The sequence below is a fragment of the Cydia strobilella genome, chromosome 2 (genome assembly GCF_947568885.1).
Source record: "Cydia strobilella chromosome 2, ilCydStro3.1, whole genome shotgun sequence".
Taxonomy (NCBI): Eukaryota; Metazoa; Arthropoda; class Insecta; order Lepidoptera; family Tortricidae; genus Cydia; species Cydia strobilella.
The window spans coordinates 9,305,034-9,323,873 of NC_086042.1; the positions used below are offsets into that span (position 1 = coordinate 9,305,034).

The 18,840-nt window shown below is 35.4% G+C and overlaps 1 protein-coding gene and 1 long non-coding RNA gene across 4 annotated transcripts in view; one reads left to right on the top strand and one right to left on the bottom strand.

Annotated features, from left to right (window-relative positions):
• LOC134751423 (uncharacterized) overlaps positions 1–18,840 on the bottom strand; it is a 292,528-nt gene that overhangs the window by 108,694 nt on the left and 164,994 nt on the right. The window lies entirely within an intron of this gene.
• Positions 7,403–18,840, top strand: part of LOC134750903 (autophagy-related protein 16-1) — a 348,791-nt gene continuing 337,353 nt past the window's right edge. For 2 of the 3 annotated variants that reach the window (XM_063686145.1, XM_063686153.1), the window contains exons 1-6: positions 7,403–7,733; positions 8,032–8,142; positions 10,595–10,760; positions 12,095–12,257; positions 14,891–14,979; positions 16,369–16,419. In XM_063686145.1, the coding sequence (XP_063542215.1) occupies positions 7,640–7,733; positions 8,032–8,142; positions 10,595–10,760; positions 12,095–12,257; positions 14,891–14,979; positions 16,369–16,419 (674 nt within the window). In that variant the 5' untranslated portion in view covers positions 7,403–7,639. The remainder of the gene's footprint in view (positions 7,734–8,031; positions 8,143–10,594; positions 10,761–12,094; positions 12,258–14,890; positions 14,980–16,368; positions 16,420–18,840) is intronic. The other variant, XM_063686162.1, reaches the window with a different exon arrangement.

The window sequence follows — 18,840 nt, forward strand, 5'->3', positions numbered from 1 at the left end:
GGGAAAATACTTTAGTTACGCAACATTTATTAGGATTATGTATCCAAATGAAGCCACACTGAATTTACTGCTGTTTCTGCTGTCTGTACGCCTGACTGTATGTCAGTAAGTATTTCGTTAATCATTAGACGACTAAAATATTCAATTTGCATGTCGCTATCACAACAAATAATAAAAATTTAAATTATTCTGACTTAAAACCGCATACAAGATCCCTGATTTACCTAGCGTTATTATGCAAGAAGTTTTTTATTCTACGGTGAACTTTCCATTACAAATGCTCCATTTGGACTGTAATGAAAGATGTTCTCAAAACCGTATTAACTGAATAACTACGTGCAAACAAATTGACCTTACCTTACATTTTTTTATGTAAACTCCACTATTGTTTTCAACACAGCTATAAATATTATAAACATCATGGTGTCCGTTTTACTGCTTTCTTTATACCTACTTTGCCTTTACGTGTTATTTAGCAAAAACTGCGATGCATGCAATGCAAACCACAGAAAAACTAAAAAAAAAAACAGTTTTTTTTCTGTCTTTTATATAGCCTGGTGCATAGGTAGAGTAAGAAATGTGCACTGTGTAAACTGTGTTACAAGTTTCTAAATATAACTTTAAGCAGAACTCGTCGAAAATGACTTGGTAAGAGGAGTTCTTCTAAGGAGAGAAATTTTCGTCTGGTAAGTAAATAATAAAATACCTGCCTTCTGAACATAATGAGCATTTTGAACGGGAAACGTCCGGGTCTACCGGAATAGTAAACTATAAAGCGATCGGTAAGTTGTGAAAAGACATCGTACATAAGAACAGAGAGATACCTAGACAAATATTCCTATAGATTGCTGAATTCAGCCGAGTAAACGTCTCGGGAGACCTAGTGTAATTTTATATTGGGTGTCATTTAATTGATCTGCAAAATATTCCTATTTTGATGAACAAAAATATATATTTGGTCAGCCAAAATAGATACTTGGTTAGCGACTTAAGGTTAGAAAGTATATCTAAACCAGTTCGCAATTAATGTCATACTGAGCCGCTCTAAATTGATTTGGTTGGCAAATTAATTATTTGAGTGGCAGTAAGCGATCCACCATTAATCAAATTTTGTTTAGCAATCGAGAAGCAAATTACTTATTGTATTTGTTTGTATTATTTAAATGTATTGTATTTGTTTCGTGAAATAAATTGAGCTATTCGGTCGAAATATTGCTTGTATAAAAAGTCGCCACCAACCGTCAGCGATGGTTCATGGTACCCACATGGTACCGCTATCGCTACTAATAAACTTAATGGTACGTCTGCTCTGCATCTGTAACCGGTAAGCATTTGGAATGACACGCCTAGTCTCATTTTTGCTCAGTAGCAAGTTTTACCGATATACTTTCATAAGCTCATTGCTACGCCGCCAACTTCTGAAAACTTTCGCTAACTCTGAGTAATTAAAGTTTATTCTATGGTTCATCATGCTCCAGAAAGATTTTTCTTTCGCTCCCTTTTATAAATAGCCAAAACTTTTCCTTTGCGATGTAATGGGTACAGATTCTACGTATATACCTAGATAATATTAGCAACTAAGTTTTATGTTACCAAATATGAGATTTTGGTGCTGATGAAATAATTAAAATTAAAAAATTGCAACTAAAAATCCTCAACCAACGCATTGAAGGAATTGATATCGAATCGTAACAAGCACGGTCGAGTAGAAGCACTCCACAAAATATTAGAAAGCTGATTTATCCGATACTCTATGGATAGGCTAAAAAAATTAACAGTAGGGATCAAAGCAAAACTCATGTATATATAAGTTTTAGGTTCATTTTTGTATTGGTTAAAAACTACTAAACCCCCTTGTAAAATAAATAACTGTTTTAGCCAAAAAATATAAGCTTTTGAACTAAATTTAAGGACCGGGCCACATTGACTGGACTGGTGCACATATAAAGTTTATTCTGACTGTAACTTTTTTTGGTATTTCAAGGTAAAATAAGAAAAATAAGGTACTAAATTTTTAATTGCTAAAAGATGGATTCGATATAATGCCTACAACTAGGGGAACTGATGGACGTGGTCCTGTCAACCTGACGTCAGAATGGCAGACCACTTTATTTACAATATTTCCTTACATAATACTTGTTGATGTTTTGTGATGATCTAAATTTTAGTACCTTTTTTGTACTATTTGGGTACCGTTAGAAATAGCTGTCATGGTCATGTCATTTTGACGCTCACCACGACGATGGCAAAGAATCGTGCGGCCCACCTGATGTTTTTAAGCGGCTACCACAGCCTATGGATGTAGTTATACGTATGTTTGTGTTACTATCTACCCTAGCCCCTATTTCACCACGCTGACAATTGTCGCCTGACATATAACTGACATTGACTGCGCTGCATGATCCAACAAGTTAAATATTGACGCTAGGTACCGTAGTTACTTACCAACCCAGAAATGTACAGTACCCCTAGCGTAAATTTCATTCGATAACGTGACGTGACATACACGTTTGCGTCAAGTGTCACTTGCATGGGATTTTGAGTTTCCAAAACGTCCCGCTTGGCGCGCTGTTTAAAATCCCATACAAAATGAGACTTAACGCAAACGCGTACGTCCATCACGCTATCTAATAAAATGTACCCCTAGTTTCAGAAAATTGTCAGTGTCTGGTATCAATTGTCATTGGTGAAATAGGCGCCTATAGGAAGGTAAATAAAATTTAAACCCAGACCCAAAAATCCACAAAAAATTACCGTTTTTATTGCTTAGCCGTCCACGAAGACGGAAGATATGAATGCTTCAGTATTTGCATTATTCATTTCTGAACTTAATTTAAACGGCTTTTTTAAACTTTAACCCAAGTTTATGCTAAGCTTAGTCAAGAAAGATGAGTCCAAACTTTATACCGTTTGAATTTTCGTTGCTTGAAAAGGAACCCGGGTGTATTTTCAAATTGCGATTTTTAGGTGCCACGCGTGTGTTATTTACACGTGTGACACCTAAAACGTTTTAACATACATGAAAAAATTTACTTTTGCCGCACGAATTCACAATAATGCTCGTAGCAACGTGCTCCTTCACCGAGGCGCGCTCGCGGCTTGCGTATTGGGGAGGTGCTGGGGGGTCCATGAGCAGGCCCTTGCTTGACAGACGGCACTATTAGCTAGCAACAGCTAGTTTCCGAGAAATCGCAAAGTTTCATTGTGTACGATTACTACGATCTTTTCAACGTTGGACAACTAACCCTACAGGTGAATGGTTTGCGACTTGCGACAAATAAATGATTATGATTATGAATTATAAGATAAATGAATCTCATTCATAAAGTGGGTATGCACTTTTGCAGCTCGCTGTACTTATTACCTTTAAAAAAATTAATCCTATTGGATTTGTTACATAGTGAACAAACTATTATTATCTCATACGTATTGGATTAGTATATTTAGTTTTAATTCCATATTAAATTTAGTTATAAACTTAACCAATCGACATCAAGGTACTCATTCTAGTTATTCTACATTATGGTCCGAGAGCTGGTAGAATTTTGGAGTAGGTCCTTGAGGCAAGCTGGAAATTTGCCTGATACTTCTCCTATCATATCATACCCTAACTCAGCACTGCAAGTCAGGCTGCCTAAATCAACCCTTATATTTTTAAAGATTTTTTTTGGGCCCCAAAATAGGTTTAGGGCCCAAGAAATAAGCCCCAAAAAATAAGCCTGAACATTTGGAAAATGGGCCCCAAAAAATAAGCCTGAACATTTGGTCGGGTGAGTCAGGTCTTTAACCTCGCCTGGAGCGTGAAAAATAATTTTTCAAAAATAAAATAAAAAAAAACTTAAATTAAGTCCGACTCACGCTTTTTCTGTCAACTATAGGTAAAGAACTATTTGTGTATTTTTTTTTAATTTTAGACCTCGTAGTTTTGGGGATAAAGGAGGGGAATGATCTATTGTGTCTATTTTCTTAAATAACTTCAAAAGTATTTATTTCAAAATTATAAAAAATATATATTTGAAATTCTCACAATAAGCTCTTTCATTTTATATGTAACACGACATAGTATGAAAAACATATATATTTTTTTTAATTTTCTCATTTATCCCCCAAAAGTAGCCTTAATTTTTTAAATTTATTTTTTTACGTTAGATGACCGTCTTTGTGTCACAAACTTACATATGTGTTAAAATTCATGGTCTTTAATTTTTTTACGTTAGATGACCGTCTTTGTGTCACAAACTTACATATGTGTTAAAATTCATGGTCTTCCTTTTATTTCTGACACTATGTAATTAAGCAAAAAATTATCCTTATGATGAAGCCTTTCGATCAGTATGATAAAGCTACAGGGGCTATTTTTTTTTTCTTGTGTAGCGGGTTCGATTCTCGGTTCAACCATGTAATTATTTAGAAATCTATGAATGCAGTTTAAATTGTTTTTAAAATTAAAATAATGTCTTCTTTCAGTAAAAAGTTCCATCTACAATATTTAAGGTACTTTCCCTCCATGTGGCATAGCCGTGGGACACCCTGTACATATATTATTAAAAAAATACTTTACAAAAAATATTTGTGGCGGGAATGGCGGGACTTTCTACCCTGCCAGACGATCTAAAAAGTTACTCGTGTATGTGAGAGAGCGTTTATCGGCAGCTTTCTGCGTCATCGATAGATGCAACGGATAGAGGTGTGGCCGAATATCCGGCCAAAAGTTTTGTCTAAAATAGAATAAATCATACGCAGTCGCAGTACGCATTAAGTATCGGTAAGTTATAGAAATAATATACCTACATTAGAGATGGGCAGATGGGCCAAATATGGAGTTTACCGAATACGAATATTCGGCCGAATGTGGCTCAAGTTCTTATCGAACCGAATATTCGGCCGAATTATTGGTTCATCTGATTCTAATAAATCTTGTGAAAACGCGCTCCAATTGCATAGATATATACAGTCACGCACTGTGATTGTTGAGGTTGAGCCATTTAGGCTTCTAGATGATATTAGACACGTTAGCCTTTTGATAGCCATCTGTCAAACCCAAGAACGTCATCCACACGCATGGATCCATATCCACACGCCACTATATCTGACATAAGCTAGCAAATAGAAACTGTATTGGACACTGTGAAGGTCACTGACAACGTACCTTGGCGCCAATAATGCTTTGATTATAGGAAAACCTATTAGAAATGTGCAGTCAAGCGTGAGTCGTACTTAATTACTTAGTTTTTGATCCGACACCTACGGGTTTTTTAAAGACATTTCACTCACGGTTTACATAAAAAATAAATTGTTTAAATTGTGTAATGTACGGAACCCGTGGAACGCGAGTCTGACTCGCACTTGACCGGTTTTTTATTTATTTATTTTAAACTTGATTGCACATAATAAGTGTACAACAGGCGGCCTTAATGCCATTACAGGCATAATTCTCTACCAGTCAACTATAGGGCTAAACAGAAAAGCGTCAAGGTGGGTGCACTGAGAAAAAAAAAAAAACGTTCTTAACTTTTGAGCGAAGTAAAAGCGTTTTCACATGATTTATTAGAATAGGCAACTTGAGTATGATGATGATGTATGATAAAAGCGCGCGTTTCGTGGCCTAGGTCTGAAGCTTTCAATTATTATGGTGTAACTATAGCCCTGTATCCTTCCTATGTTTTGTTATGTATATTGGACGTCCAATGTACCTATTACCTAAGGTGAGCGCTACCTAACCTTACAAGAGTAATTGAAGTTCCCTAGAGAATAAATTGTGTCTACATATTCGATATTCACTTACCTTGCCGCAGGGTTAAGAGGCTTCTTTGTTTGTATCTGCATTGGTGTTGGAGCACTGACACAAATTATAGGTATTACTGTTTTCAGTAAATAAACTTACTTTTATTTATGGCCGGACGTTTCGAACGTGACGTTACGTTCGTGGTCACAGGCAGACTGGCTAGGAATTGTATCAAAATCTTCTTGTTGCGCGGGTTTTGCGAACTACCCGCACTTGATCTTTATTATTAACTTGTACGCTAGGGTTGTCACTTTTCCTACACACAACACTCACGACATCCGATGGTTAGTTATAGTTGGTCAAGCAAATCTTGTCAGTAAATGGTAACAAAAAAACTATACTCATACTTTTCTTTTGGGTGCTAGTACTAGTGTAAGACAAGGATAGTATGATTCTCTGTCTATGTTTGAAATGAGACAGTCCCTTGACAAACTATAGTTAGTTTTGCTAGGCATTTTCCGCAACTCGACATCCAATATGGTATGTGGTGGAATTTTTTTCCCCTTACATTTGCTAATCACTGGATTCCACGAAGACGAAACCCCCTGTCCATCATTTTGATTGAAATTTCGATGTTTTCTGGTTTCAATTGCTTCACGTACCTTCCTGCTGTAGTAAAGACGTTATGTTGAGAGGACTTTGGGATTATGGAGCTCAATCCAGTGGTTTGGTCCCGACTGTAGCAAATGTTCGCCTACCGCACTTATTTTTTTGACGTTTTTTAACAACTGCGATATGCTCCTTGACCCTTTCCGCTATAGTGCGTTTGGTTTCCCCAATATAGGAACTACCACAGCTGCATTCAATCTTATAAACGCCAGGTGTTTGATAAGGGATAACATCTTTTGCTGACATTAGTTGCCCCGCCACCTTGGACAACGGCATGTACCTACACAGTTTGTATGGAATACTTCCTTAGTATCGAACCGACCTTGTCCGTCACTCCCTTGACATAGGGCATACATGCCGGTCGTCTTGCAACATCTGGATGCTTCCTACTCGGTTTTTGTCTAGGTTGCTGGCTGTCCAACCTGTACCCATTCTTCCTTAGAACCTCCTGACTCAAATAAATAATAATAAAAAAACACTAGAAAATCACCACGGCAATCACTTTATTCTAGTCAAATCAAAGTGACAGAAATCATCACTCTATGCAGAGTTCCTCGACCGGAGGATGATTATGATTATAATTTATTTTTCTTTTCAAATTGCTGTCCAGTTTACTTTCCTAGTAAAGAAGGTTGAAATCAGTTTGTTTATTCTTTCCAGGTTTCGAAAGGATAATTATCAATGATAGTTATCCTGATAATTATCGTGATTTTTATGCCTGATAATTATCGTTTTGATAATAACGCAGGAGATTCAAGCGCATTTTTAACGCCCGTTGAAAAAGCGCTCGTGTTTAGGGTCACTAAGCATCTAACTAAAAAAGTAGCCTAGAGCTCCACACTCGTGCGCGAAGTGCGGCGCGAAGCCGCGAACGCGAGTGTGGAGTCTAGTTCGCTAATGCACACTCGCGTTCGCGGCTTCGCGCCGCGCACGGCGCCGCGTAGTCTGGAGCGAGCTATATAAAATATACTAGATCTATGTGCAACTGTCACTACTGTCAGTGTCACTGTCACTTTATTGTAAGATGATTGTAATTTCTACAGATAAATTTAAGAAAAGGATGTTTACGACTTGTTGTACTCATTTAATAATTAGCCAATTGTAATAAATTAGTCTAGTTTACTGTGAAAAATCATTTTAGACTTTCGCGTTACTCGATACATTTTTGTTTACATTTTATACAGTGTAACACGCTACTTAACAAATGTTTGTTTTGATATCTTGGTACGGTTTTATTCGTTAAAAATGGAAGGAGGAGAGTGGAGAAATAGCATAATTAGCCAATTACAGACCCGAAACAAGTATCAAACTGCAGCCTTTCAAGATGTTATAACATTTCGTAAGTAACATAACCTTTTGGCTCCTGTCTTTGTCTACACTTTCGCTTATAGATAACTAAATACATACTGATAGTGTGATACGTTACTTGAATATCGCTTTAAGAGTATCATGATAAAATTGTAACCATAATGCTAGAACATGTTATCCTGTTTTATTTGATTGAACTCTGTAGGTACTTTTTTCTTATTAGCATTTAAAAATGATATAACATTTGTCTCATTTGTCTGCTGTAATTTTATTTTAGTCTGCATATTTTAATTCTATTTATACTCAAATTTTCACTCAATGTTTTTCAGAAAGCCGTCTCTTTGACAATGTCAACACACTTAAGAACGAAAATCTTCAGTTAACACTGGTTAATGAGAGGATAAGGTTTTCAACATCTGAAAATGGTTTACCAAGTGCAGGTTCGTACTCTTTCTTTTCCTAACATTACTTAATATTTTTGTAGTACATAGTTGCAGTTAATATGTATTCAATCATGGCATATATTTAATCAAATCTATGAACGCTTGCAACTCTGGGAATATTTACAGGCATAACTGTGCCATCGGGCGGAACAGTTGGAAATGTTCTGTTATAAATTCTTGCAGATTTATTTTTGCTGTGGGAGGGTGAGAACATTAATTGCTAAAAAAAATATGCAACAGACATAGTATAACAAGTAAGCACTGATTCACTTACATGTTATTATTTTGCGGATTAGCAAAGCAATATTTTAATGAATATGGGTTTCTTCAAAAAAGACTAGCGTTTGTAACTTAACCTGTCAACAGAGATGGTGTTGTTTTACATGAGAGCTGTCTTGTTAGTAGAGTATTAGTCATTCATCTTTTTTCTGAGCCAGTCTTTTAATTTACTCATATATATATTTTTCTTTTACCCTCATACAACAGCTTGCTACTCTTCTTTGTCACCATGGTGGTATTAAAACTTTCAATGTTATTATGTCAAACCAAAAAACACGAGGACAAACTAACTCAAACTCAATGGTCATGTAATGTCTATCACCTATAGTAAATATGTGCCAAATAAATTAAAAGTGGAAAAATTCACTGTCTTGGGTCGATGGGTTTCACTGTATTGGGTACGGTCTTGGTAGCTGAGATGACAGAACATTGTACTAGTGATCCAGTGGTCAGTGAATTTTTCCACTTTAATTTTATTTCTAAGTAGCATCATTCGCAGATGTTTCTGCTTGATACAAAATTAATTTAATATTAGCCAATTTTTAATTTACATAATAAGTTTGGTCTTTGTGTAAGTATGTACACAATATGACTACTAAGTGAATATTGGAGGTGTTTTGTGATAGCTATACTCCATTCTAGTTAGGATTAGACAAAATGAAAAATGGTGCTTTATGGTGCAATTTTTAGAATGTCATTCAATAAGTAACATTTCTCAATTTTATGTTCCAAACCTAGTTTTAAATAAAATATTAAAAAGAAAAAATATGTCAACCCAATTTATCCAGCAATATTTTATCAACTTTCACTTTGTAATTAGTAGGTAAATAATACAATATTCTAATTATTGTAGTTTACAATAAATAAATAAAGTTTCCGCATAGAACACCGAAAGAGGCAGGGGTCATGAACAAACACCGGATTGACGGGGGCAAAGTGGTTATTAAAAATCGACTAAATTTATCAACATCGTAAAAAACAATTTATCCATCATTATCAAAATGGCTAATGGCTAAGATTGAATACATTTAATAGTGTGCAAAGTGCAATGATGAAAAGGGAGAAATTATTGAAACTTGTTAGACAGGCATTGTATAATATTACAAAAAAAAAGTTATTCTTAAGTTCTTAATAATTCAACCCCTAAGGGGGTTAAAAAGGGGATGTAAGTTTATATGTAGTACAAGTTTTCGTTTAAGCTAGGAACATGAAACTTGGTAAAAGGGCATTATATTAAAATAGACGAAAACTGATTGCACCGTGTTTTTAAATAGTGGACTTGAAAATCTAAGTGTTGAGAGGGATTATATCGAGAACATTTTTTTTTTCAGTTAGGGGTTTGAAACTTTGTACTTTGTGAAAGACAAATTTCATGCGTTGTATAATTCTTAACAAATGATTAACCGTCCCTACTGATATCTTTTGGTGTTGAACCACCGACATACAAATCCACGCGTACGAAGTCGCGGGCAACAACTAGTTTGTCTATTAAACGTCAGTTCAGATTTGCCCCAGTCAATCCGGTGTTTGGTCATCAATGCTTAATTTTAGGTATCATTATTACTGTCACTGTCTACAATTTGCTTTTGCATTTCCTCACGTTATATCGAAATGGAAGTTATTTGCTGTACAAGTTTAAAGAATAGCTTTAGAATCTCTGATCCTGTGATCTTCTAGAGTCCAATGTTATTTGGAATAAAGTTAGTACTCCATTCCTTTATAATGAGGTCGACAAACTAATGTAGTATGTGATCATGAATATAACGTTTTGTGAGAAATATGTTGTGCTATGTATTTCTTCTGTAGGTACAAGCCCTGTCCGCAATTCCGCCCGCGTAAGGTTCTGTGTGAAGTATCCTCCTCCTCAGTGAAGCTTAGCGTTGAAATTTTCAATAGATTTACAAGTTTAGCCATATGTGGTATTTTCTATAAAAATTGACCTTATTGTCGATGGCGCTTACGCCATTATTAACTGCTCCGATATATAGGTAAATACAATGCCGCGCGCCGCTGTGCGGCATAAGCGCCATCGACAATAAGGTCCCTTCGTATAGCTTTTAAATTACTTTCGCATTTATTTACAGTTTTATAGTGATTCAGAAAACTAAAAACTGCCACCTGTCCTTTTAATGCACAATACATTTACACAAAACTTCTAAAATCCTTGCAGGTGGTGGCAGCAACGAGAGAGTGCAAGCATTAGAACAGAAGATTCTGGTTCAGCAAGAAGAACTCACAAATTTGCATCGAAGACGCGGCGAAAGCTCTCAGCAGATCATAAACCTAAATGCTAAAGTTCATGACTTGGAGAAACAGCTGCAAGCAAAGGATATTGTGTAAGTTTGATGTACCTAATATATTTGTGATGCAGTGGTGGACGGCTATAGAACTCCGTTCCCACCGGCTTCTTGCCTAATTGGAAAAATATCCTACAGACATTGAAAAAAGCTTAGGCCTATTTAATGCCGCCAATGGTGTGATGTAAGTTTCTTCCACCACCATACGCATGACCGCGTTTATAACGCTTGCGCTTGCGCTTGTGGCTGGAAGTAGAGTAATTGAGGCTTATTCAACTCCCTTTTTGACGTTTGAGGTGAGAGAAAGGAGAGGGGTTGAATATAATCAATTAGTCACTCATCTTTTTTTTCTATCGTTCTACCTACCAGTACCAGATTTACAGCGGTATTAAAAAATGTGTAAGAATTAAACTAATAAACTGAATTTAACATGCATTAGAATTTAGAAACAACATTTTGTACCCAAACACTGGCTGAGTGTGACATACTTTATGTAACATATGTATTATCATTTCTAATACTCAATCGTACCTTCGCACAATAAAGTATTTGTATTAAAAAAATAAGAAGGGGCTGATTTTATAGCCTGATTTGTCAATAATGTGTCTATTATGTTCATGACAATTTTATATAAATAAAACTGCAAATATAGCAAATTCAATCACCGTTTATTGTTTTTTTTTAAATAGGCGTAGTGGCAGAATGTCATAACGAACCAATAAGCAAATATTGCTTACAGTTTATTTAATGGTTGTAGGCCGTGATGCTGTCACAAAAATATGTGAAATTGGAATTAAAAAACCGGCCAAGTGCGAGTCGGACTCACGCACTGAGGGTTCCGTACTTTTTAGTATTTTGTTGTTATAGCGGCAACAGAAATACATCATCTGTGAAAATTTCAACTGTCTAGCTATCACGGTTCATGAGATACAGCCTGGTGACGGACAGACAGACGGACAGCGGAGTCTTAGTAATAGGGTCCCGTTTTTACCCTTTGGGTACGGAACCCTAAAAAGAGCTACTTCCCGGCCTAGGCCTGCAATTTTGTATAAAATAATAGCTCTCGTCTAGCTGCGCCCGAAACGTGATACTTCCCAGCCTAATATGAAGAACATAATATCAATATTTCATTGCATGTTTGAGAAAAGCGATTTCCTGTTCGCAAACCGGACAGGAGTGAAGACCTCCGCCCGGTGCTCGCTGAATGCTTTAAGCATAGTTTAAATATAGTGCACTCTGCGCGCGAAGGCAGAGGTTTTCCACCCATCAAACTAGAATATTACATAAGAATCTACACGTCTATAATCAATTGCCTCTATTACTGCTTTATAGCGTGAGATAATAATGTTATTAACATTAATTGTTATCTCCAGTATTTCAGAAAACACTGCCTTGATAGCTTCTCTTCGTGCCGAGATTCAACTTTATGAAAACAACATGACTGAATTAGAGGGACTAAACACTGTACTAAGAGACGAGCACCAAGCCTTACAAATCGCGTTTGCAGCTATAGAAGAGAAATTGAGGAAAGCACAGGTATGTTGATTTACATTCATTTAGAAAAGTATTTAAAATTATTATACAGGCAGCCAAAAGTAGATCAAGCTGAGGAAACACACAGATCTCTTGAGCTCAGAGTGTGCGTCTCGTGGTTGAGGCGTCATACTTGCTCGAATCAGATATAGGTAGTAAATATTCGTGAGGGACACCCACCATACAGAACAGCATTTCCCGCGTGCTTCGTCATTGTTGAAGGCGCTATTTACTATTTTTCCATTTTAGCTGTATGTGTAATGTGTAAGATATCTTATCACAAACTGCTATTTATGACTTCTAAACTTAAATTTGGTGGATAAAATATTGTCTTCGGTTACCGCGATAGTTACTCATGAAATAAAACTATGAAAACGGATTATATCGCGTATATTGAATTTATAATACATCCCGACGTTTCGAACCCTTTACAGCGTTCGTGGATAAAACTAAAAAATAAACATGTCATCACTGGATGCCGGCGGTGATACTCACGTCGTTGTATGGGGGTTGTCAGTCTTCTTTATTTACTAGGCTCTGCTCGGATTGAGCCAGCTGGTAAATGATGTATGGGGATCACAGAAAACCCACCGGTTTGTGTTGTAGTCTTAGTTTAAATTAAATGAGTCAGCTAGCTAATTTACTCAGTTTTTGTCTCTACCAGGCTTGGCTGACAAGATATTATTATTTTATAAAGGCCAATGTAATATGCAAAGCACAACAACTGGGTTAGATTTCTTCTGATCGATACGTTTTTACTTATTAATATTTTAAACATGAATATAAACATTAAGGCCGTTCCATCAGTTTGCCGCTGTCTTTGTCACATTTTGCAAGAAAGAACGGGAAAGAACATACGCGTCAAGTGTCAATTTTGATCGAATTTTGTCGGTTTTTATTTATTTTAAAAACGTTACCTTACAATATCGAAATTCGAAAGCTATGAAATTACTATTTATGTTAAGATTGTTTTTTCTTCTTTTTTTTGTTTATAGTATCACATAATAAATAACCGAGTAAAGTAGGATTAAAAGTCCGAGTTAGAGGTTACTTTGGGAATTAATTGTATCGAGCGAAGTGTCATATTTCGTGTCGGAAGCTATGTTGTTAAAGATAATATAGTCAAGAACTACATATATTTTTTCCACGTCTACGAATATCAACGCCTCTTAGAAAAACATGATCATATAAGGAGATTTTTCGCCTTCTGGCTCAGGGAACCGCCTTAATAATCATGCTTATGTCGCAAATCATTTTCTAATTCTAACCAGCCACCCTTAGACAATTTTTATTTTTTTGTAGATGTTTTTGTCAGATATTGATAAAATTTGGTAAGTTGTTCCTCATTCTGTTCGGAATAAACACGAAATTCCAATTTGTGACAAAAAAATATATGTAAATTTCCGTGAGTTACGACAATTCCATACATTTGTAACTCAGTGGAAGATTTTGTAGGACCTACGGTGAATTTGCGCTTATGTTGTACAGAAATGGGAACTCAATTTATCTAACAAATTTTATCATAATCTGACAAAAATGTAAAAACGATAACAAAATAAAAATGGTCCCAAACAGTTTTACGTGCTGGGTACCTATTTGTTAAACAAAACACCTGTAATACAAGTCGTAGGTACAACGTTATATTCTATTCTCTGCCCCAATTCTACTTGTACGTGTGCACACAATTTTGAGTTGAATGGTCAACTACGTAAGCTCCAATTCCGCTTTTGTTTACTTACACAAAAAATGTATTTTTGGCCTAGTAATTCTAAACTAACATTTCATTTTATTTCACTGGAACTTTAAAATTTTATAGGATCATTTAAAACTTGGCAGTTTGCCGACGTATTTTTCTTCGATATCCAGCGGGATTCCGATATTGTTTCTATCAATTATTTAAGTCACATTATATAAAGCTGCCTATAAAAGTGTACCCATTAAATATTCTTGATAAGTAGATAAACGAACTACTACTACTACTACTACTAACGGTAGAGCTACGAAACTTAACTAGTAGTAGTTTTAGAAGCAATGGCGATTTCCTTGTCTCCTTAGAAAAATATGTAGTTACATTAAACAAATTAGATTGAATCGTTTTGCAATAAGATAAGAAGAAAAAGCGTACATCGTAGTTCTATTGTATTTAAATCCTATTTATGACGCTGTCAAAATAAACACCCTATATTGCATGAGTTTATGTGGCCTGCCCTTGTGCACAATGAATAAACAGTTGATGCCAAAACCGAGAGCAACATTGCCTGTTCAGAGTCCGAAATCTGTAACCGAGCGCGCCTGGTTTCGTGGCTCGTTTCGTGAAAATAGTTTTTTCGCGAAAAGTGAACCTGGGACATACCTAATACCTACTTGTTGTGAATACCGTCAGATTTTTCACATAAACTCTACCACTAGTCTAGTTTAATAAAGTATACGAGTATCTCAGGATTTTTGTATTTTATCAGTGATATTATAAATCTTACAGTTAAATATGATTTAAGTTTGTGTTGTGAAAAATCACCGCCGAGTTAATAAATTATGAAGAAAATTTTCCTTAGTCGGGTACCTATCATTCTTGATACTTTTGTAGTGGTACTTATTTTTAGAAACGTGTTTATAGTGAATTACATTATTATTTTCAGGACGAAAATCGGACGCTCGTTGAAAGACTTATCAAATACAAATCAAAAGATGCCGATAAAATGAACGACGAGAACGAGCATTTTCTCAAGTAAGATGTTTAATTACTTATTTTGGATTTATTTTATTACTTACTTAAAATTGTTAGTTAAGCATGACTTTTACTTGCAGTTGGTAAGATTTTGACCTTATGTTATTGCCTACATCAGATGTACCGATGTCCGGTGATTCAAATCAGTAATTGTGGCATTATTGTGTGGGGCATTTGGTCAATAGCAAAGTCAATGCGCTTGTGAATAGTTTAAGCAATTTATTTAACTGTAAAGCTTGTACCAGAAAAAACGACGCATTTAAATTTAAACAAAATCTTACACAACAGTTTTATGGTAAATTCTTGTTACAAATTTAATAAACAACATGTATGTACCCATGTTTTGAGTTTTTGACTTTATAAATCCAGAAATTTCGTAATTTTGTTGTAACGCCTGCCATCAGGTTTTGTACATAGGACTCGTTATTAATTTTTAAGCTTTTTTTCCATTTTAACTTGAAGTTTTTAACTGATATGGTGTTCTTCTGCTTCATACGAGCCCATTATTTTTCAATGGATCGTAATTCAGAGCAATTGGGAGGAATAAGGTGTTTTTCCACAAATTCGATATTGTTGACTTAGTACCACTTTATCGCTTTCTTGGATAATGGTAAATGTGGTTTCCACTTCAGTTTACTATTTTGCATTTTTGCTAGGTACTTTTGTTTATTTGTAGGTATTTATAGTTATTTTTAAAAGACTTCACTGTTAATTTGTAAGTTTTGCAATTTTGGCTAAATATAGTACAGACAGGGTAATAGGCGTTTTTTTTTCAACACAGCTATGATGTTCTTCTCTGTATTATTTATTAGAAAACCCGGGCTTATGACCATTTCCAGTCCGCCATCGTCTACCATCAGTTTCTTAGAATTGTTTTAACGCCCTTTGTTTGCTTGCTAGTTTTTCGTGGAAATGCCTCGATTTTGTAAGTGTTTAGGTACAACATTTTTTCATGTAGTCTTTTCTGTGATGGCGATATCTTCGAAAATGTAAACGAAAGAGATATCTTTTTATAAAGAATAAGAAAACACATTTTTACATATGTGCAACCGGTGCGAATACAAACGACATTTTTTTCTGGGACAAGCTTTATGTTGCTGCTGTTAAGATTATTGTACACTGCACCGTAGACTGTATGCTTGTAATGTATTATTTAGCTTGTCTAAAATGTAATTGAATGAAGTGTTAGAGACATCACAACTCCTTGTCATTTGTGCTAAATCACACGTTGCCACTTTGCAGAATGCACATTGACTAGTCTGTTTGTGCTACCGGTCTCGTGTTGTGATTAGAGCGGGTCGTGTGTGTGCCAACTGCCATGCGGCTTAGAAAGCTTGCATTTTATTTATGATTTTGTTTTTGCTTCTTTTTGTTTAATTTCTTCAACAGGTCAAGCCCTACCGCGTTTCTCATCAACACGTTTGGTAGAGTTAGTTTCGGGTGAGTTTGGCATAATGTGAATGCAGATGTGGTGGTTTGAAGGCATTGTGGCGTTCATAATTGAACATATACCTCTTCATGAAGTGGCCCATTTATGTCTTAACTGCACTCTGAAACTGACTCATTTTCAATTTATATGTATGTACATTTAATTGGGTATAACTATGTGTACCTACTGTTTTAATTTCTCTCATTATCACTGTTTTGTCACAAAATTATTAATCCAACATTGTAATATCAAGATTAAAATGGGACTGAATTGTCTGTGAAAAAGAAACAAAGTAATTTAAAGATATATTTGTATATGCGATTAGGTTGTTTTATGCCGGCAGTTCACACTCTGCCCTATTTGCCGAAATATTTATGCTGCATATCATATCTTTCTTATAAAAAACAAAAGAGGTACAGAGTCTTATGTTGTGTTAATAAGTGAGTTACGAATTATTATTAAAATCGCGAAACTAAATCAATATAGTTATAGTATTTTTTACATAGCTTGGGTACGGTGACAACTGACATCTCAATACAATTTTAGGTTTTCAGGTTATAAATTGTATAGATATGACAGATATCACCGTACCCAAGCTATGGGTAAAATATATCTACGGAAATGTTTTCATTATATAAAAATGTATGACCGCATTTATGGTTAAAAATGACAAGTCAGTTCTCTGACGGTAGAAGACGCCACTAACAGCTGATAGAAATTTGTTGAGAGCAATTTAAATTGCAGAATTGAATTTATTTCAAAGATGCGTGTTGACCAGATTTCACCCGGCCAGTAAGAATTGTGAATGAGTTGGGTGCAACTAATTGTTGTGGTCACCGCAAGGCGTGAAATAATAAAGATATCAGGTAATTAAAACTGGTAAACCACTTTGTCAGAAGATAGGGCGGCAAATTTGAAAAATGTGGGCACGCAAGTTAGATCTCCCATATTAGTAGTTTTGAATGTCGCAACTTTTTCTACAGACAAATTTGGTTTGTCAGACTATACTTGGTTAAGGGAGGTCTTATACAGAGGATTCCGGTCGAATGGGAAATAAATTGCCAGCTACCTCATATCGATATACTTTTATGTATTTTCCCTTTTAGCGATTTACGTAGGTACCGGAAACTTGTTGACAATACCACAATGTAAATACAACTAAATCAAATTGTGATTATAAACATAAAACGGGGTTTCGTCTAAATTGGGGTAATATAAGCGGCTTATAATGTAGGTATTGTTTTTATAATTAGGTTAAAAGTAGGTTGTGTGATGTGTATGAAAACATAGAGAACATGTAAAAAATATGGTTAGGCTACTAATACACTGTTTGCGATTGTATCTTTCATCAATTTCATGTTCACTATGTTAAAACTTTACTGCTTAGGGCCACTTGCGCGTTCCAGGGTTAGCTTACTAACTCGGAGTTAACCGTTTATACAGTACAGTTCATCACTGTTTAAACGGTTAACTCCGAGTTAGTTGGCTAACCCTGGAACGCGCAAGTGGCTCTTACGGCGGGATTCCACCAGTGTACGGCACTGTGCAGCTTTATTGTACTGAATATGCTTGTGCCACACAGTGCCGCACCCTGGCGGAATCCCGCCTTTATACATATAAGATTTAAGGCACACACATTGTTTACTTATGTTTGCATGATTGGCTGTTGGATTTTGTTGATAGTTAGGTATATAGCATGAATCTTGATATTGCATTTTGGCATGAAATTCATTCACTGCAAAGGTGATCAAGTTAGGGATATGGCGCGGAATAAAAAGGGTCTAAACGTTTTACCTCAATTATTGTGAAAAAAAAAATTCTGTTTAAAATATTGCTTCTGATGTCGTTCGGCTATATCATAAGCTATTTTATACTAAAAGTATACTGCCATTGCATGCAGGGTTACGATATATAACTAAAAATGAATGAAAATTAGAGATGTTTCGATGACTTTTTTCTATCGAACCAACTTTAACCTATCAGACAAAGCAATCAGTGTTTACCACTTTATTGACCTCTCCCTTGAGTGGGGAACTATGATAGCACCCATGAGGCTGACATGTTCACCTAGAGTGTCCAAAGCCTCCATAAAAACCAGATAAAAAAAAAAACTAACCTAATAAGTTTTTGTTTGAAGTCTGGCTTTTGCAAATACGAGTATAATCTAGTTTCCATATAGGTAATTTTATTTACATGGCATTTACCCTTGATTAAAACGTGTAAAAGTACAATATAAAAAACTACAATTTTTCGTAAGCTAGAATGTACTTATTCGCAGTATGAAATTACATGAATAATATAATGTATGTTAGTTGGTCGATTTCTATTCGTACCTATAGATTGATTAAAAAATCCACAAGTGAACCAGTCACTTAATGGACTATTTTTTATTCATAATTATTTATGTGATTGTTCATTACATTACTCAAAAA